We start from the raw sequence: 27,724 nt of genomic DNA on the forward strand, positions 1-27,724 counted from the left end.
TCGGCGTGCTTCCATCTGCCTTTTGGTGGAATTTGTTCAACTTCGGTCGTTCAGGACAGGTTCCATTTCTATAGAGTGGAAGTAAAATACCGAAGACAAAATAAAATAGCGTTCCTTCCAACTTTAATTCAATTGCAGAAAGCACTAAATTGAAAACAAAACATTCATACATCAACAAAAGTGGAACATACATACATACAGAGCCACATGTCAATACTTTTAACGTAAACAAAATAGGTATTATTAGCACATTACTTTTCTCTCTCCTTCCACTTATATGCATTTTTAATACTTCGGTCTCAGGCTCTTTTGACGCGGGATCTGTTTGACTAGATCTCTCCTAAAGGTTTATATATATATATATAAACGGGGTCCTTTTGACCATGGTCCTGCTGACGAAGGTTCGTTTTAACGCGATCCCATTTCGACCAGGGCCCTTCTGACATGGAACCGAGTTCAGGTGTAATTACATCAGTTTGTAATGTGATATCCTACTTCGACTCTGAAATGACTAGAAATCTACACAGGGATAAACATTTCCCGGGGCCATAAACCTGTGACACCGGGACGCGCTTTGTTATTAATATCCAAAACTATCCTGATATTTGGTAAGCTACGGACAGCGAACATTCCCCGAATACTGCCTGAATATTACTTTTCCACATTAGCTAAATTTCATAAAGTAAAAAAACGAATTCTGACCAAAGCATACACTATTTGATAAATAATATCGTTACAGTTTCGCCCAAGTATCTTTGCTTTCATTAGACACATTATCTTGACGTCTTCATTACCTTGATAATGTGTCTGATGAAGGCAAAGATACTTGGCCGAAATTGTAACGATGTTATTTATCAAATAGTATATGATTTGGTCAGAATTCATTGCTTACTTTATACAAGAAGTTCCAAAGCTCGAATGTGTGGTGTTTAGCTGAATTTTCCTGAATATTCTTTAATTGTTCAACTACGAATGTATGAATTTAATTTTTAACAAACAATCGATGGTGCACTACCTGGAACTACAATTAACAATTCGAAAAAGAATTACTACGAAACCTCCGTTTCAAAACTTAATTTAATGTGACTTTGATTTCGGTTTCATGAACAAAGCTGATATAAAGATATTTGTGTCCTCTTGTCGAAACAGTTTATAATGGTTTTCTTTCTGTTCACTGAACAGAATCGTTACGTCGAAATATATTTCGGTTCTGTTCCCAAAACTGCAATAAATTAGAAACTTTTATTTATATTCTGGCACTGAAACCTTAAAACGCTATGGTTTTCGGTTTCATGGACAGAACCGATATGTAAAAATGTGTTTTAGTTCTGGTACAATCCGCGGCAAAAAACCTGCAACATGAGCATATAAGTTTATTGGGAAATGACGAAGTCTTTTGCTCCAAAATAAGTGTGCACGGGAGGAGGCCGAGGTTTATCCTGGCGTGATTCGTTCCACTTAGACGTTATGTTCATTCCCTGTGCTGTTAGGCGTAGTTTCACAATAAACTTACATTCTCATGTTGCAGGTTTTTTGCCGCCGATTGTACAATCCGCGGCAAAAAACCTGCAACATGAGAATGTAAGTTTATTGTGAAACTACGCCTAACAGCACAGGGAATGAACATAACGTCTAAGTGGAACGAATCACGCCAGGATAAAATTCGGCCTCCTCCCGTGCACACTTATTTTGGAGCAAAAGGCTTCGTCATTTCACAATAAACTTATATGCTCATGTTGCAGGTTTTTTGCCGCGGATTGTACCAGTGATTTTTGGTTGCAAGTCAGAACTAATATGTCAAAATGTATTTCGATTTTATTTTCTGAACAGAACCGAATTAAAACATTTATTTAGCTTCTGGTACTGGAACCCAAAGTACAGAATTTTCAGTCCCGTTACCATTAACAACCCTAGTCAAATCTTGAGTTTTAATACCAACCACTAATTCAAAAATTAGAACCTTGTTAATATAATGGCAAATATGTATTTGCCAATGAAAATCTACAGCGTTTAATGTATTATGGAATCACGTTAGCATATACTGTACAGCGTGATTTGGTTAGTAGGGTAAACATAAAATTTCCCTTGTGTAACGGACTTTATTTTATAGAAAAATATTTTCTGAGTAGAGCTGATACATAGAATAACAATTCCGCCACAGAATTCATCAAAATCCGTACGGTTCCATCTCAGTAAAATTCCTTATCTACTAGTGCAGTTCCTTATCTACTACGACTACACTCTTCTTACTGGATCGAGAGAGAACCTTCGTCATACGCTTCATGTACTTCTGCCTCTACGTTTTAATTAGGAAAAGTCTGTTCTACAACCTACTCGTGCTCTTTTCTGGGTATGCAGGTTAATTTCGACTAGTGTTTCTTTCAGACATGATTTGGGGGGGAGGCACTGCTCCCCCGGAGCAATGAGAGTGCCCCGCCGGAGGAGACCAAAAAATACGTCTATAATATAATAATGAATAGAATAGTACCAGCAGTAGCTCCCCCTCCCCCCCGGAACAATTTTACTGAAAGAACGACTGATTTCGATAACAATACCTTTTACGTGGACCATCACTACCTCACGATTGTCCTTGGGCATTCCTATGTAAATCACGTCGTATTCGTCAAGTTTTGGCAGGATACTTGTCCTGGATCACTCCGGTCTCAACCGCAACCTTTGTTTTGGCTAGAGCCATTTTATGTGACCATCTATCGAAATTTGTACTAGCAGCAGTCTCCAGTGTCCTCCCCATCTTCCACTCTAATCTGATCTTCTCTTTCGCTAGATTGCATTGTCTACACAGACGCCGCTGGTCATGGCTAGTTACTGATTTAAGTCAGGTTGTTTTTCAGATCCAACTTCAACAAGCATGGTCGTCTATCTTTATTACAGTTTATTGGTGCTGGGTCAGCTATTTTGTGGGCATACCCCAACATTTTTTTTTTTTTTTTTTTTTTGTGATAATCTTACAGTGGATGTATTGTCTGAGAGAGAATCTGTCATATTCCTGTATTGTACTCTAACACATGTATACAATTTGTCAATTATGATTTCTTATGTGCATACAGATGACAATAAAGCAGATAGGTTTCGGTACCTTCAGCCAATCAGAGAGCGTCACTTTCCCCCTCCTGACCAAGGGCGCCGATTTCCCTGTAACTTTGGGGGGGGGGGCATTCATAAAAAAATACATGTAACAATACACATAACAATAAAAATACATATTCATAAAAATACATGGTGCCCACATTAGCCCTGGGGGGCCCGGGCACCCTCGGCTCTCCCAGGATCGGAGCCCTTGCTCCTGGGTATATAACTAATATCCGGGATGAGGAGCTGCACTTGTGAGTGTCTGATGGTATCGAGATCAGGTGTGCGTGTGGGTCTTTTGGAGGTTGAAACAGTAGATCAACTGGAACCACTCGTTGAGTAAGAAATCGCGGGAACACATTCCTGCTCCGGAGGTTCATCCTCTGAAGAGAACGGATTCTTCAGATTGCTTACTGTCACTTTCACTTTCCTCGTAAGAAACTGTCTAACACCAGAAGTCCTGGTAAAGCATCACTGAAGATCTATTGACGTACGTTATTTATTTGCGAGATTTGTTTATGTTTTTATTATATTTTATATCTTCGGATATATGAATTATTTTTCTAAAAAAAAAAAAAAAAAAAAAACTGTTTATTTTCTAAATTAACATGTATACATCATAGTACAGAGACAATTATGTACAGTCTTCAAAATATTCTAGCCACCCAGCTCCCTTTACAAAGACTTGTACTCTTACTATGATAGTGGCGACGTCAGCTTTAATTTCTTGGGGGAGGGGCAGCTTTTTTTCGTATGCTGTAAATGATACTTCTATTTGGTAATGAAAATCAGTGGTGAATTTAGGATTTCGTTTCGTGGGGAGGGGACAATTGCCCACCTGAGTTTGAGAATTAAATATATATTTTAATCGATTGTCTACTAATATACGTGGAACAAATGTGAAACTCGTATGTCGCTGTAGAATCTTACATCCCAAGGCAAATCTCAACGCTTCTGGAAAGACTCGTTGAATGTTTGTAATCGCATTTCAACTTAACTGATTTCATTTTAGAAAGAAAATGTGTTGAGACAAGTTGAAGCTGAAATATACTGATTACAGCTTTAATTGGTGTGGAACACCAACCGTGCAAGTTGTTATGGAACACCAGTTTCGCTTATCAGCTCCTCTTCGTTTTGGTGTTACTGACGACGGCCGACTTGAATCACAACGGTCGAAAGTATGATAGGAGAAACGAAAGAAAGTAACAACTAAGAAAAAGAAAAGAGTAGAATGGACGAAAAAAAAAAAAAAAAGAACGCGGTTCTTACATGGAATGAAATTTGACAAATACAGTATTATTTCTGAACAAAGAGCATAAGTAAATTGAAATTCTTAGAAATGGTAAGAAGGATTATTGTTGTATGTGGAATGCGAAAAACTAACAAATTTATTTTGAGGGGCTTGAGCCCGATAGCCCCTTAAGTGCCACTGATGGAAATAACAGTATTATTTGATCTACATTATACCACACTATGTCGGGGGGTGCGCGCCTTTTCTACCGTTGTCACAGACTCTTACCATAAGGAGAAGTACAGGGGATAGACAATAATAATAATAATAATCATCATCATCATCATCTAAAAACACTTCATACAAGACACGTAAGTTTGGCCCTCCACTGTACAACACGTGTTGCGCTTGCCGATCGTTTTTTGTTTTTGTTTTCAATGTGTCATGTGTACCTTCCTCTTCCGTCAGTAGTAACCAGTTCACCTGTGAGTGTCGTGGTGTGAAAGTGGTGCGGTAAAATGAGCGACCTGACAAGACTTCCAAAGAGGCATGATCGTTGGTGCCCGTCTGGTTGGAGCTTCAGTGGCAACAGTGGCGAATATTATGGAAGTATCGAAAGGCACTGTGTCCAATGTCACGAGGGCATACACAATTCATGGGCAAACGACGTCTGCAGAGTACAGCAGTGGTCGAAAGACAATCCTGTCATATAGGGACCGGAGGGCATTAAAACGGATTGTAGCAGCTAAAAGGAAGATCACCGCAATGAAAATTATGTCTGAACTCAATTCCGCACTACAGAACCCGATTTAATCGAAAACAGTGCGACGGGAACTTCATAAAATGAAAATTCATGGCAGGGCCGCTATCGCCAAACCTCTGGTCACAGCAGTAAATGCAAAGAGGCGTATCCAGTGGTGCAAGGACCACAAGGCATGGACTCATGAGCAGTGAAAACACGTAATGTGGTCCGATGAATTGACCTTCACCTTGTTTCCAACAACCGGTCGTGTTTACGTATGGAGAACACCGTCGCAGGCGTATGATACAGACTGTGTGCTCCCAACTGTAAAGCATGGGGGTGGTTCTGTTATAGTATGGGCAGTGATATTGTGGTTTTCCGCAGGTCTCATCATAGCCCTGCATGAAATGATGAATGCTAAGGCGTATGAGGCCATTTTTGGGGACCAGGTTCTACTCATGGCCCAAATATTGTTCCCTGATGGTGATGGCATCTACCAAGATGATTTGGCACCCTGCTACGCTGCAAAAACGGTGAAATCATGGTTTGAGGAGCATGACCAGGAGCTATCACACCTCCCCTGAGTCCCACAATCACCAGATCTGAACATCATTAAGCCATTGTGGTCTGAGTTAGAAAGGCGTGTTCGGTCTCATTACCCTCCATCAGCACCCCTTAAGGAATTGGAGCATGTTTTGGGGAACAATGGTACAAAATTCAACACACCACGATTCAGGAGCTGTATACGTCCATTCCACGTCGGATCCAAGCTGTTTTGGACGCAAAAGGAGGCCCCACACCATACTAGGTATGATTTTCACACTTTTGCAAGCGTTTTAGATTTTTTTTTGTCCAACCCCTGTAAGTAAAACAAATGAGAATCCGCTGCAGTTATTACTGATCTTGATTTTAACCAAACATGTTATATTGCTCTACGCAAAGTTTATGAGGCTATGTCCTTTTTGAAGAGAGATGGGTGGTCAGAATTTTTTTGGACAGGACTGTACATGACATTACTTCTTCCCTCGAGGAGATCCGTAGTATCTCTTCCGAGTTTTAGCATCCAGAATCATCTGAGAGTAACGTTTGATGTGCGCCCGTGTCATCACTTCTTCATCTTCAGGACCACTATCCGAGATCACGGTGGGTAGCTTATCAGCTGAAATATCCGCCAGTTCGTGTTGTTGGATATCTTCGGGCAAACGAAGTGGCATCATCTGTGCAATCAGCTAAAATAATAATATAACATAAACCAGGTAAGCTACAATTAAGGTAGTTCAACATGAATAATAAATAATAATATTACAGGTGAAATATGCATAGTCGTAAAAAAATCGTCTGTTATTAGATTATTTTTCTGTCTAACGTAAGACTGACCTTTGATTCCTATTTAAACACTATTGTAATGTGTGGTAGAGACGATACGCTGTTTTTCTTTCCCCCCACCTTTTATTGTAAAAAGTTCTATACAAATTCTATGTACGCTGTACTACAAAATACGTAGATACTTCTAATAATAGTCCTTTCTCTATGAGTTTGGACCTTCTGTCCGTAGCAACGCGGGGGTAAATTGGTGTTGCCTGTCCAGTGCAGCGCGAGACGAAATTAATCTCCTGCCTGTAGAAGCGCGGAGGTGGGTAATATCTCCTGCCCACTGCAGCGCGGGTATAGGATAAGAACTTCTTGTCCAGAGCAGCGCGAAGAGAAAGGTAAGAGAGATAAGTTCTAACTGATTTCTTTTGCCTCTTGAGCTGCTCTTTTATAGCCGAATTTGGAGGCGGAGCCTATGGAGGGGTTGTAGGGGGTCTCTTCGTGACTCTCCGTGTCCCCTTCGTACTTCTTCGTAGACAGCGTTTATCTGCTACTTGATGATACTCGTGGAGAAACACTTGTTTTTGTTCTTAAATATGAGAGGATATTGAAGTATTTATGTTTTTATGTCCAATGGTTTGGAAATTCGATTGTGTATAACTCGGGAACCAGATTGAACCTGGATTGGATCATTTACATATATTTGGGTATTTGTTTTATGAAAATTTGTCGCAAAATTTGACTGCCCATAACTTGGGAACCATAACCCTCAACAACAATATTTCATACGCTTTTATAGTAGGTGAAGTTCTATGTCAAATTTGATCCCAATCGGATGAATTTCGGCTGAACTCACACGCTTGATTTTTAAGGGCAAAAATCAAATGAAAGGGGAAAAAGGATTTGAAATTGTATTACATTTGGGAGGATAATCTAGAAATGTCTCTAGGATTCCGAAGATAATCCCTGGCGACGCCACTAGTTTGTGAGATCAGTAGCAATTAACAACACATTCCAATGGAATTAAAGCATTATACCACGTTGGTTGCATACAGCGGATACTATCATAATGAATTGTGCATGAAATTTTCATCCTTCCTGCGTCATTTGCAATAAACCCCATTAAAATTGAATAATTCACACAGATGTTATAACAGAATGAAATCCATCCGTTCTAAAAATAAATAAATAAATAAAAAGGGATCTTTGAACTACCACTTATACTAATGAAAAAAATCCGCACGCTTGGTTCTAATTGCACCTTTTATATTGATTTCACAACGCTGAATCTCCAGCATCTATTATAATAATAAATAGGTTAAAAGGAAATTGTCGTAGCCCCGTATTTTTGAACTTTTTTGGGGGGTTTAAAATGTATTTTCGATTAGTTACGTCTAATGACATCACTTTTGATTTCTGGAACTGATCACTTCAAGGTCAAATTAGGGATCAAGAATAAAAAGTGGGAGCATTTGGGCAATTCAGACTTCTGACTAACTGGGACGAAATGGATGTCATTCGATTCGTATTTACACATATGCGAATAGTTGATATACCATTTTCCCGAAAATTCGGATTTGATCCAGAAAATGAACGAAAATCCAAGATCCAAAATTCCAAATTTTCGGGATCAAAATAGAATTTTCGGGAAAATGAAATATCAGTTATTCATGTACGTGTAAATGCCAATGGAATGACACCCATTTTGTTCCAGTCGATTACAGGTCCGAATTGCTCAAAATCCCGGATATCCGTTAATTTTCGGGGTCAAAATAGAATTTTTGGGGAAACGGTATATCAATTATTTGTGTACGTGTGAATACGTTCAAATGACATCCATTTTAACCCGGTCGGTCACTGGTCCGCATTGTCCCAAGGGTTCCTAATTTGACCTTGAAATGGTCGGTTCCAGAAATCAGAAATCCATTGTACGTAGGTCATAGAAATCTGCATTTTAAACCCTAAAAAGTTGAAAAATACGGGGCCATGGTAACTCCCTTTCAACCCATAATCATTGTGGTGGCGGCACTTACAAATGGAGGGTACTATACAAAGGGACAATAACAGCATAATGGGGCATAGTTTTGTAACATATATTCAGAAGTGTTTGTTAAACTAAGGTGGATGGAGCTCAGTGGAATACGGCGTGGCAGCACTTCAAATGTCAAATTGTTTCTTATTTTGCTCTAAGTATAACAGTGTTTAGAAGAAAGTTCACGAAATTCTTGTCTTTTCACGAATATCCGCCATCCGAACAGAAACTAAAAAATATACATTAAAAAAAAGCTACGACCTATGGTATATTAATATCAATATCCAATATCTGCGGAGATCTCTATGCATGGTCCATTGCTCCTTCAGTAACTTGCTTTTGTAACTGGTAAAAATATTGCGAGAATCCATACCCATGAGAAATCTCGTGTTCCTTTGTAATATCTTACCGTTGGTTCTTCCATTTTGTTCATTATTTCATCCAGATTGCCTTCTTTCTCTCCAATTATTTCCAGAGCCATCTTAATTCGCTGTTTCAGCATATTTACCGTATCGTCTACTGCAGATATATCCGTAGAAGGTGGTGGAGTCAACGTCTGGTCCAGTTTCTGAAAAACAAATCTTTTTTTCATATATCTTTCTTCCGAATTATCTACTTTTTTTTTTAGTAATCTAAGTGGAGTAGTTTATATGCGCCTCTGAATAAAGTAAGTGATTTTCACATATAAGGAATTTATACATCCATTTTGCTGCTTGTAAAGTAACTGGCTTAAAGGACTCACAGTGAACTCAGAATAATATGTAAATTCAGTAAAATGTATAACAAGTGTCCCCCTTCTCCACCGGAGATAAAATCTATTTAATTTTGATTACCTGTACTATGCAGTAAATTTTATATACTTATTACCACGTTCCAGTGAAGAAAAGGGGACGACATCCAGAAGAAAATATTTTCCTTTTTTTATTCAAAAAATTCCAAAATAGAGGCATTGAAAACTTTAGTGAACAATAGAAAGAATACAAAGCAAAAACAATAACTGTCCTTAACACGGAAGAGAATTCTTCGCAAAACTATTAGTAGCCAACGCACAGAAAATCTAACAGTCTTTGAGTGACGTCACAGTCAAAAGAAACAGAAGAAATAGGTTCTTCAACGGAAATATATCTAAGCGTCCTCATTACAAGATGGATGGAAAGCGGTGACCGAGTTTAGAAATATCAAAAATAATATTTTGGCCAAAGTGGAATAGGATACAGTGCTATGACGTATTTGGGTCAAAGTTACGGTTTGTAATGTGAAAGAGAATTGAGTTGGTTTATAACGACTTGTTTCGGTTCATTCGAGAATCAGTACGATTCAGACGCATACGTGAGCTGGATCTCTCCGCACAGTCTATCGCGCTTCATAACCTGCGAAGACCCATCCGTGGTCTGTAGGGCAAGTAAATAATCAGCTCCGAGACTTATCTCACCTAGCTGAATTAACTTACTGCCAAAGTGTACTTGTGTTTAAGTCACTTTGTGTAATCGCGAATTTTACTCGTCGTTACATTTTGTCTTATAGTGTAAGAATGGTTGTAATTATGTAAGTACAATAAGTCATATATTACAGGTATGCATAACTGATTAATTAAGATAGTGCAAGACATAGTTAACTAGGTCTCATTATGACGTTGGTCAGGTGTATTCTGGAGTAGATAGGGAGCTTAATATCGCTTTCTCTCGAAATTCGTCTTCAAGGAGAATTACTCTTTGGATACATTTATAATTACATTGTGTAATGTTTAAGTTACATATTAATGCTGTCAATCTAGGTTTGAATGATTTATGATTGGGACAGCACGATCTTAGAACCCAGGGTCTTTGATACGATACGTTTGTAATGATCCTTTGTAATTAACTCTGAAAAGAACAATAATTTAATACAATAAAAGGTATCGAAAGTTCCAAGTCGATTTGCTTTCATTTAATGGCTAATTGGCAACAGTGAATACCTAGGTTATTTCTTAACTATGTTCTATATATATATAAACGACTGAAATCATTTCTAGACATTTCTAGATATACTAATGTATATAGAATTATACAGAGGTTGATTCACTTACATTAAGTCGAATTTGAATGTGCTACTTTCTAGGAAATGTCTTTTCACCATTAGTTGTGTTTGATCTACGGACCACCTCTACTGACTGTTGGCCGGTATCGGAATTTCCACTGAAGACTGCGTTGTAGGTGGACCATGGATGTTGTGTCTCACTCCTCTTTACAGGCTTTCCACAAGCCGATGAAGGTGCGGACTCGGTGATGGGACAGGCACTGCTTGAGGAGTCAGAAAGCACAATAGTCCATTGCGCTAGCATATGAAATTTTGAGACGAAGTCAGAGAATGAAATAGGTGCTATTCCAGTTTCCTGTTCCATATGGCGATAGAATTCCAGCGATGTTTTCGCCATGTGGCTGGATGTGTGACAGGACACGCTGCCCCATCAGCGACAGTGAACCAGTCGTTTTCGCGAATTTTGCGTTTCGCTCAATTCGAGCGGTGTGACTGAGCGCTCCGCTCAGTAACCTCCTGAACTCCACGTTAGCTGTCAAAACTTAACTGACAACATTGGTGTGGAGATTTAAATTAATGGTTTGAATGGTAAGTTGACGATTACTATCCAAGAGCGTTTAAGTTTTGGTATTAGTAATTATAGTGAATCACATAGCGAATTCTTATTCGATTTAAGTTCACTGTTTGCATTTACACTTTGTTTTCGGAGCTTGCGCTCCTGCTACCGAGATTCCGATTAACAGGAGATTGTTGGAAACTGTTTATTTTATAACCAGCGGCTATATGTCAAATTAATAACCTCCACCGTTATAGATCCTTGTTCTGGTGCAGTTCAATCTGGTTCACGTCTTATCCATTCAATGCTAGGATTTTAATGCTAGTACATTTCAGTCAAAACATGAGTCTGGTAGTACGCAGCATTGGTTTTGACGTTTTACTCTGTATTTCAGAGACAGTTTGCCTTCCCATGAGAAATCGACTACAATTATAAACCTTTTTTAAAAAAAAACAGTTCTAGCTGCTCACGTCGGTGTGGTGGGCCAGGACTCTATACTGCATATTTTCATATAATACGATTCACAGTGGCACGACCTACATGAAAATTACGCACTTATACGTTTCTACGATACGGATTGCCGTGAACTTAGTGTCGGAAAGGGCCGCAAAAAACTCCTTTCAGAATCTGTTCACTTTCGGTGGCATCAGACTATGCTCGATCACACCGCTCTTCTACGAGATTGACGAGATACTGTTGCTTGCCTCCTCCTGGCAATTTCACGAAAATGGGTTGCGCATGCGCGGTACTGTTGCATATTTACTTCGGCTCAATATAACTGAATCAACCTCTGTAAGTAATGTGATGAAGTTATAATTACTTTGTTTTTACAGACAATGATGTCTGATTATGAATCTTCTATCACTACAGCTTCCTAATTTACAATTTTATGTATGCTCTTTAGAGCTGAGTGGAGAAAATAGCTGGTCACCGTACTCTTGGTGGTTTCTTTAGTAGCCACACTTCATTGTATTAGACTGACTGAGCTAGGATCTACCTTTCTGCAGAGAACATAGACATGACATTTTCCTTAGGAATTACCGTAAAACGGGGCTACTTTGACATAGTGCGGTGCTACTTTGACATGAGTGATTCTTCTTTTCTATGAACATGCGTGATTCTTCTTTTGCAACTTGACGCATCTGCTCCAGCCTCTGGACGTGAGTGTGTATAGGAAACTAAAGAAGTGGATAGCCGTATTGAGTTCATGGCGGAAGGAGACCCGAAAAATCGGATCGATTTCCAAGGAATAATTCCCTAGCCTACTGTCCCAACTCATAGATTCCCTGGCTCCTACCGTAGGTGAGAACCTGAAGGCAGGATTCCGCGCGACAGATCTGGTTCCCCTAAACGTCGAAGCTCCCCTCTCAAAGTTATCCAAAGAGCCCGACAGCACACAGGTCAAGAAAGACAAAGATGCAAGTCTCCTGCAGTTTCTTCACGATTCCAGAGCGGAGCCAAGCACCAGAGCGAGGACGAGCGGAGGGAAGCGAGGGAAAACGATCTTGATTTCTCCTTAAAAACAGTTGCTTCTATGGGAAGAAGAACCGGAAACTGGGACCAGATATGAGGGTGGAAGAGGGAGACATCGGAGAGACCTTGGTGACGAAAGAGGTGGTCGAGGAACACCTGATAGAAGCACTAGAAACCGGACAACCGTGACAGCTCCAAAAGAAACCCCGCCAGGGAAAAAAGGCGAAGAAAATAAAAGGGTATGACGAAAACACGTGTGAGATCTGTATGAGCGACTTTCGAAACAATACTGGCGGAAAAGAGTGAATTGAGTGTGTCAGGTGCGAAAAATGGGTGTGTTGGTTTTGCAATATTGGATCCAAAAATCCACAGTATGCTAGTTACGATTGTAATGTTGACGATTGAGGTTTTCCATCCGTTGTTACTTGTAAAGGTGTGTTAAAAGTAAAGCTTTAAGAAAAACTTGTATAATTTTGTATAATGATGTAAAACAATCAAGATTTCCTTGTTAAAAAGCATACAGCATACATTACGCATGACCAAAACAGTGTTTTACACTAGATTTACATTAATTCCATGTTCAAGTAACCCCATACGTCGGATAACTTTGACCTTATACAGCAAATACATAAGATGTCAAAGTAGCCCCACCCTGAGGATTACTTTGACACGTAATTCTTTAATTTTTCCCGCCAAAACTTACTTGCAGAAACTTAAGTTCAGTAATGGATGTGATAACCTAGATATCCATTGTTATGATGAGAATAGTATCATTGACTGATTGCAGCCAGTGTCTCCTGTACACATCTAAAGTAGTACAAAACCTGTCAAAGTAGCCCCGTTCTACGGTATATATATATATATATATATATATATATATATATATATATATATATATATATATATATATATATATATATATATATATATATATATATATATATAGAGAGAGAGAGAGAGAGAGAGAGAGAGTTTATAAAAAGTTTATATATATATAATCAAATAAATAAGATATTTGAGGTAACTTGCTAGCAATTGTGAATGAGATTTAAGTTCGATGTAGTTTGTGGCCTCCATTTCCTTTGATTTCGCAATTAACTATAATGGTTCATAATGGATTGTTAACAACTTATCCTCTATGTATTCTGTTCTAGTGGACATCATTCCTTCCGAAAGCTTTTTCTGTATCCAACACAGACAGCATTTCACGATTTACCATATTTTACTTATCAAACATTGTTAACATTGCTTTAAATCAGTGACCACTGATTTTTTCAGATTTTGTCCAATGACAAAGGGAATTTTAATACAGAGAGGATCTTGGTAGTATTTACTGAGAAGTTTTGCCGCAGGGGCATTTCGTAGTTGGAGAGGAAGGAATTTTTTCCCCCGGAGACCTAAAATCATCACCACTTAAAATTACAATAATTCTTGTGAATAATAATTATAAATATTGAAAAATATATCCTCTTTATCTAAAGAAGAGGAAAAATATGAAACAATAAACACAACATACCTCCATTTTTAAACAAAAATTATATAATACGTCTTTAATGGCCGTCAATTGCTTCAGTACCTTCGCCATTTTTAATTCAATTTCTTCTTTTCTGATTCTTTCTTGTTCTATGGCTTCTTTTATTTTTTCTTGTTCAACAACATTCCTGGAAAAGTAACATTTCATTATATCCTACTGTAGAAGTTAGTGAGTAGGTCAAGATGGCGTAAATCTTTTAGACAAAAGAGTATGTAACTATTTACAAACAAAATGAAAATTATTTTTACGTAGATTTTAATATATATCAGGAATGTTGTTACTTTAGTTAGCGCGAAACGCACCATCTTTGAATATCCAGAGTGGAAGGGAGCAAGGGTTGGTTTCCACCAGAGCTTTCAATAATTATGATACGCCAGCAGCGAATAGATGGAACAGCATATTCTCTCTCTCTTGTACATCTCCAAGTAAGATTTACAATATTCTTAATCCTACATTTTCTAAAGAAAAACGTCCCTTCAATGCCTCACTGCATACAAGCGCCATGTTGTCTGTTCTGCAAGGGTTCAACGCTGTCCAACATTCAATTATTGCCGGCCGGTGGTGCGAGGAACGTTCTCTTCCGAATAAACCCGAGCAGACACGAATATAGCAAGGAAGCCAAATGAAGCTGTGTGTTTGACCTATTCCATCCACTGTGTTGGGCATAGTGGAATTTAGCGCTTCATACAGTTAAATTTTGTTTATGTAATTTTAATTTACTAACAAACAAAGTGATTTATTCATCCTTTGGTTTAATGCTGTATGTGATATAGTATCATTTTTTTTTAATCGTGAAAGTTTAAATTTCATACTCTTAGTTAAATCTGTACAAACAAGACGATAAAGAAAAAGATGAGTACAAACTGTTCCAGATTCACGAATTCGGATATTCCTTTACATAGAAATGAACCAGCTCGGACTTAGCACTATCTGAATAGAATATTGTGTAGTTTCCCGATACTATTTAAGCTTTTTCTGACCCCAAATAGCAGATTCGTATCTATTGTGGTTAGTCTGCGCTTAACGGTGACAGAAGTGCTAATGTTGGAAAAATATTTTTTTAAAAAATAATATATGTAAGACATCGAAATCAATCAAACAGTAGTGTTGCTTCGTGTGTTTCTCACAAGTAAACCTTACGTTTGGGTGAATCGAGTTGCTGACTGAGACACATATGAGAAAGTAGTACTGAATGTGGTCAGTATTTCAGTGAAGTTGTAGGTGCGAAGCTCCAGGGGTTTAGGAGATACAGCTACCAGAATATCATATGGAAGTACACAATAGTCTTCATACAGTTGGAGGTAAAAGCTCTGTAAGACCTCTTGTAACGACAAAAGGTGAATAACAAATATATGGGTAAATATTAGGGCTAGGGGGAAGTCATATAGTAAGGGTATACCTGACGGCGGCCATCTTGAAATCCGCCAATTTGAATTAAGGTTAAGTTTTTAAAATAGGAATATGGTCATGTGATACATGATTTAAGGCGCAAATTTAATCAGAAGAACAATGGTGACATTAATTTTGATTTACGCGCAATTGGTAAAAAGTTACAGGGAAATTAAATATTATTACAGCATATGTATTAGTCCTTTACCCCACCTTGTAAATTTTGTGTTAATGATAATAATTAAATAAAAAGCAGGTGGATAAATATTAGGTCTATGATAAGAGTTGCCTTGATGGCAGCCATGTTCAAATCCGCCATTTTGAATCAGACAAAAGTTTTAAACAAAACGCATAACATTGACACCTTATTAATAGCAAATTTTACCATAAATCCAACGGTATAACCATTTTTGCTTTATCATTAACCAGCATTTGTTATTGCATAAACAAGTTGCTAATTCAAGGAAAAATGACCAAAGTGGAATTGAGTCATAATTGAACTTGGGTCTTTCTTCCAGAAAAGTCCTCAATTAGTACAATCAATATGTAGTTCAGAAAAGAGTGCATGACTTGCACAAATGCTCTGCTCACAGTGAGCACACCTAACAAAGGCAATCGAGTTACACTTGACACATTTGTCGTTAACAATTCCGTCAAAGCAGTAGTCGTAAGGAGTGAACCATTTAATTTTGTGCTGGTTAATGATAAAGCAAAAATGGTTATACCGTTGGATTTATGGTAAAATTTGCTATTAATAAGGTGTCAATGTTATGCGTTTTGTTTAAAACTTTTGTCTGATTCAAAATGTCGGATTTGAACATGGCCGCCATCAAGGCAACTCTTACCATAATTTAATATTTATCCACCTGCTTTTTATTTAATTATTATCATTAACACAAAATTTACAAGGTGGGGTAAAGGACTAATACATATGCTGTAATAATATTTAATTTCCCTGTAACTTTTTACCAATTGCGCGTAAATCAAAATTAACGTCACCATTGTTCTTCTGATTAAATTTGCGCCTTAAACCATGTATCACATGACCATATTCCTATTTTAAAAACTTAACCTTAATTCAAAATGGCGGATTTCAAGATAGCCGCCGTCAGGTATACCCTTACTATATGACTTCCCCCTAGCCCCAATATTTACCCATATATTTGTTATTCACCTTTTGTCGTTACAAGAGGTCTTACAGAGCTTTTACCTCCAACTGTATGAAGACTATTGTGTACTTCCATATGATATTCTGGTAGCTGTATCTCCTAAACCCCTGGAGCTTCGCACCTACAACTTCACTGAAATACTGACCACATTCAGTACTACTTTCTCATATGTGTCTCAGTCAGCAACTCGATTCACCCAAACGTAAGGTTTACTTGTCAGTGTCACATTTCCGAGGCACGATCAAAATGTTACCTGGAGTAAACACCCTTTCTTCTAGATTGTCCAGACGAAAATTGAACCTAATTCTAGGAAGTAACACGTTAAGTATCACATATAGCCCAAAAACATTTGGTTTTTATGAGATAAACTTTTGATGCGCTCAATTGATAACTTATCAGTTTCTATAGATGATTGTGCTTAAAAGAAACAATTTTGTACTACAATATTTATAACTTTTATGAGGGAAAATTTCATTAATACTTAACTGAGCTTTTTCTTTCACTGCAGCAAATTTATATTTTTCCAGTTCAAGGTTCCATGATTCTTTTGCCTCCTCTAATTGTTTCTTCTGTTTCTCCGCATTGTCTTTCAAGTAAAGCAAACGGTCATTTGTCTCCTTTTGTGAAACAAATTTATTAAACAAGTCTTCCGGTTCCTTTTCTCCTGAAATATCAAGCACATCAAATAAGACTATATTCTACACGAAGTTCAAAGGAAACTACAGAGAAGCCTCCAGATCCACATTAATCAATAATTGTTGAGCTCTGCTCGCTTAGTTGGAAACGTAGAGCAGTGATTCTCAATTTCGATCGTGGCACACATTACTTTTTTTTAGGGCACATCTGCAGCGAAGTGATTAGACTAGTGCCGTTATGCATTCGCCAGGCTTAATTCAACAGCCCAGCCCAGAAAAGCTTTAAAAATACTGCATACTTTAGTGATATGCCACAAATTCACTAGAATCTAAATATAGTCCATCGAATTTAAAACTTTATTCCGGTTTTACTATGCAAAGTTAACATAAATGATTCCTCGTTTTACAGAAGACAGTATTTATAAATATCACACTCACAAAGACGAGTGGTATATATACTCACCAAGTTTCTGGTACATATACTATGGATGTTTAATGTGTGCACTGTATACCAAGGATGTTATAAAATAGAGGATCTGCGCATAAGTATCTTCATTCTATTAACTCAATGAAGCCAAAAAACAACCGAGTATCGACACAACAACAGAGTCTGATTGGCTACTCTCGCTTCCGCCATGAATGCTGGCTCAAAACATTGCGATCTTATTGGGCTGAGTGCGCAGAGTGAGGGAGGTGAAACTGTGACGTATGGCTTCACGATTTTGTTGTACAGGTAAATCCTCTATTTTATAGCATCCTTGCTGCACACAATACGAGTATGTGAGAGTGGCACTAGAACAAACAGTAATTCAGTTCGTTCCATACGTTCAATAGCATGTCCCTGTCAATGTTCATCACAAAAGCAGTGATGTGTCCCTTTAGTTCTTGCAGCGCTATTGGCAGTCGAGGACATATTTATCTAACTGCATCACTTCTCCTGCCCGCTGCAAAAACTAAAGGAATGGATCACTGCTGCTGTAATGAACATAGACAGGAACATGCTGTTGAATGTATGGAACGTACTGAACGTGTGCCGTCTGACCACAGGTGCATACATTGAGCATCCCTAGTATGTACCCCAAACTTATATCTTTTCATGTATCATTCATCTTCGTAAGTCTGATGCTTCTAAATATACACTGTTTTGTAACCTGGTAAATCATTTATGCTAACCTTGTATATCAAAATAATTCCCATATAATTTACAGTTATTGTCTACTGTTGTTATGCAAACAAGGACCCTCTGTCTTAGCAAACATGAGAAATAAGAAATCGAAAGCGACTTCTTCGATTAAGTAGCCTATAAGTGTAGTGTCTGGTTGCTCTCTGTATTCAACTATTTTGGAAAACTAAACAAGCACAAAATTCTTATTGAATTATAGTAATGCTCCAATTACTACTGTTTGCGTTATACTTCTATAGTTCTCTATGGCAATCGTTCCCATACTTCTGGAATTACTTCAGAGTTACGGACCCCTTTTTTATTTTTGCTGTAAGCTATGGACCCCACACCCTTAAATTTTGATATCTTCATAAATGTAGTATTTGAGACGATATATTAACTATATTAAACACCCAATCTTCGTTTATGTTATAAGCATGTGACATACTATACAATATAAATATCGAATATCAGGGGCGGATCCAGGACCGACTTCTGGGGGGTCGGTGGGTTGTAATACTACTACTTAGAACTACTTTTAAGAGCTCCAAACTCTGGTATGGGTTTTGTATGTATATAAAATAAAAAAAGTGTCCTCTTCTGGGGGGGGAGGAGATCGCCCCGATCGCCCCCTGGATCCGCAACTGTTGAATATACAGGTGTTTTAATATAACACCGACAACGTGGGGCGATTCCTAGCATCAAGATAAGACGAAAAATATAGACCAACCTAGGTGCACAAATGCTTCCTTTCGGAGTTATAGGTTGCCGAAAACATGAAAAAACGGAAGTTTAAATGTCCATAGCTCCAATATTATAGGACCTAAAAATTGTTGCGTGTGTACCACAGGATTCTGAAACTGTGGGGATAGCGCAAATATTAATTCCTTAAGTGAAGTCTTGACCCGACTACGGTAGTTCCCATGGTTTTGCACAGTGTTGGGCAAATTTCAATTGAATTAACAATTAACAATTAATCTGTAAATTTAATTGTTAATTGCAATTAACAATTGAAATAAGTAATGGTTAATTGTTAATTGCAGTTGGCCATTGAAAAAGGAGAATCAATTGCAATTGATCAATTGATTGAAAGTAATTGCAGTGGAAAGTAATTGCAATTGAATTCTGTAATTCAATTGCAATTGAAATTAATTGGCAATTGATTCAATTGCAATTGATTTCCACAGCAATTACTTTCAATTGATTGATCAATTGCAATTGATTTTCACTGATTAATTTGCAACACTGTAGTTCAGAAAGGGCGTGGGGCAATGAAAACTTTAGCCACGACCAATTGACTCACCACCCGTCGTGACCCACGACCCACCGTGACCCACTCTGACTCACCACCCACCATAAACCACTCTTACCCACTGTGACCCACAGACCCACCAAAACCCATTGTCATCAACTCTGACCCATGATTCACGCCCTCTTCTCTACTGACTAAAGAGTTTAAACTTGTAATAAAACAAGCCTATAAAATTATCACTCATCGGAGTTTGAATTTCTACGATCAGTCGCTCAAGCACTGCACTAATACAATAACGGCGGATCTGACCTTTCTAATATAAATAAAATAGAGTTTGTTCGTGTGTCTGTCTGTCTATCTTTGTGCGGCCTGTGGACGAGACGAGTGGACCGAAACTTTTCAAAATTTGGTCACGGGTAGCTTGGTCTAGGCCCCAGACCAAGACGAAGAGTTTTTTTTTTTTAATTCCTTACTAGGGGGTCTCCAGGGGACGTTTACCGGGACCGGCCTGGGGACCAGAAAAGTCGACCGAGAGTTACCAAATTTTGGTCAAAGATACCTTGGTCCAGGTCCCACACCAAGGCAAAGCGTTTTTAACAAAATTTGAACCAGGGGGTCTCAGGGGGGCGTTTACCGGGACATGTAAAAGTAGAACGATATCAGTGTCGATTTCATAGTTTTCGTGGTCGCTGAGATCCATGGTGAAACTCCGATTGCATTAACTTCCAAATTCACCGTGTTCGGCTGCGGGCCGTCGGTCAACGGGGGGGGGGGGGATACCGAAACGTAAAAGTAATCCAAAATGACCGATATTAGTGTCAAATCCATAGTTTTCGCGGTTGCTGATATCAATGGCGACACTACCATTAACGATGACTTTCAAATTCATCCACCGTTGTATGCGGGCCTTGGGTCACCAGAGGGGGGAATTCCGAGGCATGTAAAAATAATCGAAAATGACTGATATTAATGTCAAACCATAGTTTTCGGGATAGCTGAGGTCAATGGTGAAACTCAAGACCGCGTTTACTTTCATATTTAGCCCCCATCAGCTAAGAAAGAGGGGCATTATAAAGGGGATCACGAGACATGTAAAAATAATCCACAATGACCGATGTCAAATCCGTAGTTTTCGCGGTGGCTGAGATCAATGGTGATACTTTCATTAGCGATGATTTTCAAATTTAGCCACCATTGTATGCGGGCCGGGAGTCACCGGGGGTGGGGAATTGCGAGACATGTAAAAATAATGGAAAGTGACCGATATTAGTGTCAAATCCATAGTTTTCGCTGTCGCTGAGATGAATGATGATACTTCCACAGGCGTTGACTTCCAAATACAGCCTCCATCGGCTGTGGGCCAGAGGCATTGTTTTTTTTTAAAATTGGAACCAGAGGATTATAGGGACCTTTACCGGCATATGTAAAAAGTAGTAGAAAATGGCATATGTTAGTGTCACATTCATAGTTTTCGCGCTATTGGTTGGGGGTTGGTGGGGGCCAGAGGAGATTTTTTCACAATACGAACCAAGGGGGTCTGAGGGGTGGTTCACCGGGACATGTAAAAGTAGTAGAATTTGTGTCGAATCCATATCTATTGGGGTTGCTCAGACGTATAGTGACACCCCCGATAGTGTATACGTTCAAATTCAGCCCCCATCGGCCTTCCCAATGAAAACACTTCCATCCAATATATCCAATTTTAGAAATGTTTCTTAATTGTTCTCCCGTTGTTCAGTTCGTTTACATTGATATTTTATCTGATCCATGCGAAGAACGGGCATAACAGCTAGTACGAAATGGTAAAGTGTTTGTTATGGAACAAATTACATGAATTCAATTATATAGATGATAATTATAATTAATAATTATTTCCTTGTTGAATTATAGATACTTTTCAGTGGAAAACTGAATAAAATTGAAAAGTACCAAATCAACGTAAAGTAGACCAACGTAAAGGAAAAATGTATAAAATTTTCCATATAATTAAGCTTACAAACTTAAATGGAAATTTAGCTTAATTACATGGAAATTTTTTGTGTCGTTTTGTGCGCCTATTTCCTCGTTTTCTGCGTCACCGGAAATGGGTCAATGTTATCCTACAAATATGGCGGAACAAGTTAATGCTGTTCCGTCAGGAACGATTTCGAGGTCGTTTCCTTCACATCATCTTGTGCGTGTTTTCTACCGTTTTGTAAACCTATTTCCACGTTTTGTGAATCAATGGTAGTGGGTCAAAATGGGCATTGAATGTGGGAAGAAAAATGATCCTCTCTCCCACCAGTATCGAATTTCAAGGTCGCTTTTTCGCATTGGGTTTAGTGCATGTTTTTACCGTTTCTGCGCATATTTTCACGTTTTGTAGGCCAACGAAAGTGGGTCAAAGACGACCTACAAATATGGCAGAAAAAGACATATCCATTCCACTTTCAAGGTCCATTTTGACCCTCTCCCACTGATGCACAAAGCGACACAAATCATGCATAAAAAATGTGAAGAAAACGACCTCGACATTCGATGGTGACGGAACAGCATTAAGTTATTCCGCTATACTTGTAGGCCATTTTGACCCATTTTCGTTGTCGCACTAAAGTGGAAATAGGAGCACAAAACAGTACAAAGCAGGCATTATACGATGCGAAAGAAACAACCTCCAAATTCGATAGTGCCGGAACAATGGCTCTACTTTCTCACACATTGATGGACCATTTTGACGCATTTCTGGTGATGCTCAAAACGTGGAAGTAGGCGAACAGAACGGTACAAAATACACACTAAATGATGCGAAAGAACCAACCCCAAAATTCGATAGTGGCGGAACAGTGAGCCATTTAACTCCCACTTTAAAGCCCCGTTTAACTCACCTCGGGTGATGCACAAGATGAGAAATAGGCGCAGAAAACTTAAAAAAAAAGGGCACTAAACGATGCGAAAGTAACGATCTAGAAATTCGATAGTGTCGGAACAGTGGGTCATTTTCGTCACATCTTAGAGGCTCATCTTGACACACTTCTGGTGACGAACAAAACGTGGAAATAGGGGCACAAAACGTAACAAAACAGGCACTAGTCAATGCGAAAGGAAGGACCTCGAAATTCGGTAGTGCGGAGGAGTGAGTCATTTTCGTCACACTTTGGAGGCCCATTTTGACACACTTCTGGTGACGCGCAAAACGTGGAAATAAGGGCACGAAACGGCACGTAACATTCACTAGTCGATGCGAAAGGAAGGACCACGAAATTCGGTAGTGACGGAGAAGTGGGTCATTTTCGTTATACTTTGGAAGCCCATTTTGACACACTTCTGGTGACGCACAAAACGTACAAAACAGGCACTAAACGATGCGAAAGAACCGACCCCAAAATTCGACAGTGGCAGAACAGTGAGCCATTTAACTCCCACTTTAAAGGCCTGTTTAACTCACTTCCGGTGACGCACAAGACGAGGAAATAGGTACAGAAAATTTTTTAAAAAAATAGGCACTAAACGATGTAAAAGAAACGACCTAGAAATTCGATAGTGTCGGAACAATGGGTCATTTTGGTCACCCTTTGGAGGCCCATTTTGACACACTTCTGGTGACGCGCAAAACGTGGAAATAAGGGCACGAAACGGCACGAAACATTCACTAGTCGATGCGAAAGGAAGGACCATGAAATTTGGTAGTGGCGGAGCAGTAGGTCATTTTCGTCCCACATTCGAGGCCCATTTTGACCGTCTTCCAGTGACGCACAAAACGTCGAAATACGCGCACAAAAGGGTACGCGATGTGAAATTAACGACCTCGAAATTCGATAGTGGCGGAACAGTGGGTCATTTTCGTCCCATCTTGGAAGCCCATTTTGACCCACTTCTGGTGACGCACAAAACGTGGAAATGGGGGCACGAAACAGCACGAAAATTAAGTAGTCGATGCAAAAGGTAGGACCTCGAAATTCGGTAGTGGCGGAGAAGTGGGTCATTTTCGTCCCACCTTCGAGGCCCATTTTGACCGTCTTCCAGTGACGCACAAAACGTCGAAATAGACGCACAAAAGGGTACGCGATGTGAAATTAACGACCTCGAGATTTAATAGTGGCGGAACTCTTGGTCATATTAGTCCCACCTTGAGGACTCAATTTAACCCACTTCCCATGACGCACAAAACGGCACAAAACGATGTGAAGGAAACGACCTCGAAATTCATTGGTGGCGGAAGAGCAATAATTTGTTCCGCCATATTTGTAGGCCCATTTTGACCCACTTCCGGTGATGCACAAAATGTGGGAATAGGCGCACAAAGCGACACAAAACACGCACAAAAGATGCAAAACGAAGTACCTCGAAATTCGTTGGTGGTGGAACAAGTTAATGACGCCGTGAGCACCAATATAAGTATATACTGTAGTTCTTACAAGGGGGCGCGGTGGGTCAGTGGTAAAACGTCCACCTCCGGTGCTTGAGATCCCTGGTTCGATCCCAGCTCGCGCAGTTTGGACTTTCTGGTGGACAAACACGTGCTCGTGGATTTTCTCGGGGTTCTCCCGTTTCCTCCCACTTTCTTCATTTCATTCATTTCCCATCATCACCGTCTCCTTTAGCCTAACCGGAATAAGCGTGGGACGTAAACCTAAAGATTTCATATCATTTTTTGTAGTTCTTACCATCAAGGCTGAGAACTGCACGGTCCAATTTTTTAGCCAAAGTAGAAGCCCAACCGGAATAGTGATGTCAACCGGCCCGGTTCGGTTCAACTGAGAGTACAGCTTGAGCTGGCTTGGTTGGGATTACCCATCGACTGGGCTCAATTGAGCCAATGGCTTGAACCGGCTCGGTAAAGATGAGTTATCGACTCGGCTCGATTGGAGCCAATGGCTCGAACCAGCTCCGTTGAAACGAGTCCATAGGCTGGGTTCGAGTTAGCTTAACTGAGCCAATGGCTCGAACCGGCTCGGTTGGGGTAAGCAATCAGCTCGGTTCGGTTCGGCTCGAGCTGGCTCGGTTGGATGAGCTGTTGGCTCGGCTCACTTCTCGGTTCCGCTCGATAAGTGAATGAGCTGTGAGCGAGCCGCTTGAGTCGTTGACAACCCTAAAAACGGGTCGAGCAGTTTTAAACATGTTTGGCTGGAGTCCCATAACTTCTAACAATTTTTGGCTCGAGCCCGAATACTTGCTCCTCAAACCAAGAACCTCGTGACCGATGTCCTTGCCTCCTGAAGATTTCTTGACTACCGAGATCGACAGTTAACTAATTTTTAGTATTCCGATACAAACCACCTATATTCCATGTTTATACAGGTACACGGTGTTATAATAATAATTCGTTATAGTAGTAGTAGTAGTATCATTGATAATTATATTGTCTAAGTAGGATACTTGAAGATAGTAGTACTTGGAACTACACTAAGGATTTAGCTCGAATTGGCTCGACTCGACTGGAAACTCGATCCGAATTCGAGTCGAGTTGGGGGAAATTTTTGGAGCCGAGATCTCGAGTCGAACTCAAAGATGTCTGCTTCGAGTCGAGTCGAGTTTTAAAGAAAACTCGCTCGAACTCGCTCGTGCTCATTCCCATTGTATGCATGACGGGCATATAGAGTTCTTTCGAGGGGGATAGAACCATAAACATAATATATTTTTTAAAAAAAATACTTAGTTTCACGGCTTTCTTCCCAGGGGGGGAAAGGGATGGTAGGTATCCAGCATTTCTTATAAGTACCTTATTTGAAATATATAAAACAGTAACAAGTGGACATTACAATATACACACATCTTCTTATCTTCAGTTTTAATTGCTAACTTCAATTGCAATTAACAATTACAATTAACAATTACAAGTTTCAATTGTCAATTGCAATTAACAATTAAATGTTTCAATTGCACCCTTTGCAATTGACAATTAACAATTAAAAGTTTCAATTGCCTGGTGACCAATTAACAATTAACAATTGACGAAAATTTAATTGCAAATTTTATGATTGAATTCAATTGCAATTGAAATTAATTGTCAATTACAAATTGAAATCAATTGCAATTGAAATTAATTGCAATTGATTTTCAGAGCAATTACTTTCAATTGATTGATCAATTGCAATTGATTTCAATTGATTTTGCCCAACACTGGTTTTGCAACTATGGGCCTTTAAAGTTCATTTTTCATGTTTTCGAACTCATTTGTTACTCGAACCCTTAGGAAACCGCGGATCACCAAATTGGAACGCTGCCCTATGAAATACGAGGTTTATCTTAAAAAGAAAAAAACGGACTGGTGGCACTGACAATTCCTATGCGAACAAAGTACATTGTTTAACCTTCACTCTAACATACTTCTCTATCTGTCTTTGCCACACCTCTATCAAATACTGGAAGAATTCTGCTGGGATATTCCGAAGCTTCGTCGTTACAGCCTGTTTGGTGGCCTTCATGACTTCAAACTGGGTCTCATTCAGCTTGGGGAATAATAAAAAAATCGTACGGGGCAAAATATGTGAATAGGGGTGTGAAGATAGATGGTGAGTGGGATGGTGGGCGGGACGGCAAAGTTCTTGCCCAGTAACTGCCGAATGTTGAGAGCGTTGTGACTTGGTGCGTTGTCGTGATGAATTTGTACTGTTCTGACGCAACTCCCATCTCTTCCCATGCCCTGAACGAAGTTAACGTCCTGCTTAATCGTCTGGCCAAATGGCACGAATTCAGTAACTCACTGTAAACGATAATTGTCACATCAAAGAACATGATCAACATGAGTTTTAATTACTGCCCTGGTTTCTTCGGCCTCGGCGACTGACCTCAAATTCTCAGTTTTAAATTTTTGATCGATTGTCGTTTTATTCTCATTAGTTAACATGAAGAATTAGGTTAAATTTGAGGGTTTTAGAGTCAAAACGAGAACAAAATTGACTTTTAGTTTCATGTCTAACGGCTCTGATCTTCAAACTAAAGGGGGCGTTGAGAAGGAATGATGATTATGACATAAATATGAAAGAACAGTACAAACATCTGTGTTCTGATGAGTAGGAAGATTATTAAAGTAAATTCAAAAATTTAAACGATTGTTGAAAGAAATACGTCATCCAAACATCAGTGAAAAGAAAAAAAGAAGACCTTAATGTGCAAGTGTTGCCAGAAACTACACTCTGGCAAGTTCATTTCAATTGTGATTATCATTGTAGCAATTTTTATTGAAATTGCCAAGATCTATAATGAGATTACCAGACATCCACATTTCCTCGGAACAGTTTCTGCATTTAATATAGTTGTTTTAATGTATTGTCTTATTAATATAAACGTAAACTTAGGTGTAATGTCCCCAGATTCATTGAAAAGATCTAACCTTAACCTTAAGATAATGATGTCCTATTGTTTATTTGATAAATTGTTATGGGTTGCTATTTGAATATAATACCTGTAGCTGCCTTCAGCTTATTCAAAGCTTTCTCCAGCGATTCAATTGTTTTGCTTTGCAAAGCATCTTCAGATATAGGGCCTGATGTATCTGTATCGGACTGAGATTCTCGCATAAAAACAGCCATGCTTGGCAAAATCTTTCGACCTAATACCTCTAGTTCATGGCGTCTTGTCTCCAGACGGTGCCTGTAAATAAACAGAAATTTACAATTAGCATATCTCCTTAAAGAAGAGCACAAAAATAATTTTGATTTTTACCTTTCTTTATTTTTTTAAAAAAATATCCGTACTTCATTGGTCCTACTGAAAAAAGAAAGAAAGAAATACCTTGCCCTACGTAAGGATTCGAACACAAAATGCAAATCAACAAAATATTGTTAAAATACATTAAACTTATGCACTATCGATAGTGGAGCGTATTTTCGTACATTATGTACCTTCTATTCTAATATGTGAAGAACGTGCTTTCGTTATTATTATGTAACGAATAGCCATAATAAAATTATAATAGAAATATGAACGTAAAATAAAGTAGAGGAAAAATTCGGCTTGTTTTAAAATCTAGACGTTTAAGAGTCTATTATCAGACTCTCTCCCTTCAGAAATGAGCGGTTATTAATATTATTAATAACGAAGATACATCCACGGGAGTTTTCGCAGGGGAGGGCAAAGTTTGTCCTCTGGTTTTGTATTTTTAATAAGAGAAAGGATATCCAAAGAAGTTGCACTGAGGCTGATTTATTTGA

General features: G+C 38.9%; 1 protein-coding gene across 1 annotated transcript in view; it reads right to left on the minus strand.

The window, feature by feature from the left end:
* Positions 1-3,465: 3,465 nt before the first annotated feature.
* The window catches only part of CCDC151 (Coiled-coil domain containing protein 151), a 58,951-nt gene continuing 34,692 nt past the window's right edge, over positions 3,466-27,724 (minus strand). Inside the window, exons 7-11 of the mRNA XM_081764248.1 lie at positions 26,977-27,164; positions 17,030-17,207; positions 13,968-14,112; positions 8,816-8,974; positions 3,466-6,292 (exon numbers count right to left, since the gene is read on the minus strand). Of these exons, the coding sequence (XP_081620374.1) occupies positions 6,077-6,292; positions 8,816-8,974; positions 13,968-14,112; positions 17,030-17,207; positions 26,977-27,164 (886 nt within the window). The 3' untranslated portion in view covers positions 3,466-6,076. The remainder of the gene's footprint in view (positions 6,293-8,815; positions 8,975-13,967; positions 14,113-17,029; positions 17,208-26,976; positions 27,165-27,724) is intronic.

This window comes from Thermobia domestica, chromosome 7 (genome assembly GCF_964235325.1).
Source record: "Thermobia domestica chromosome 7, izTheDome1.hap1.1, whole genome shotgun sequence".
Taxonomy (NCBI): Eukaryota; Metazoa; Arthropoda; class Insecta; order Zygentoma; family Lepismatidae; genus Thermobia; species Thermobia domestica.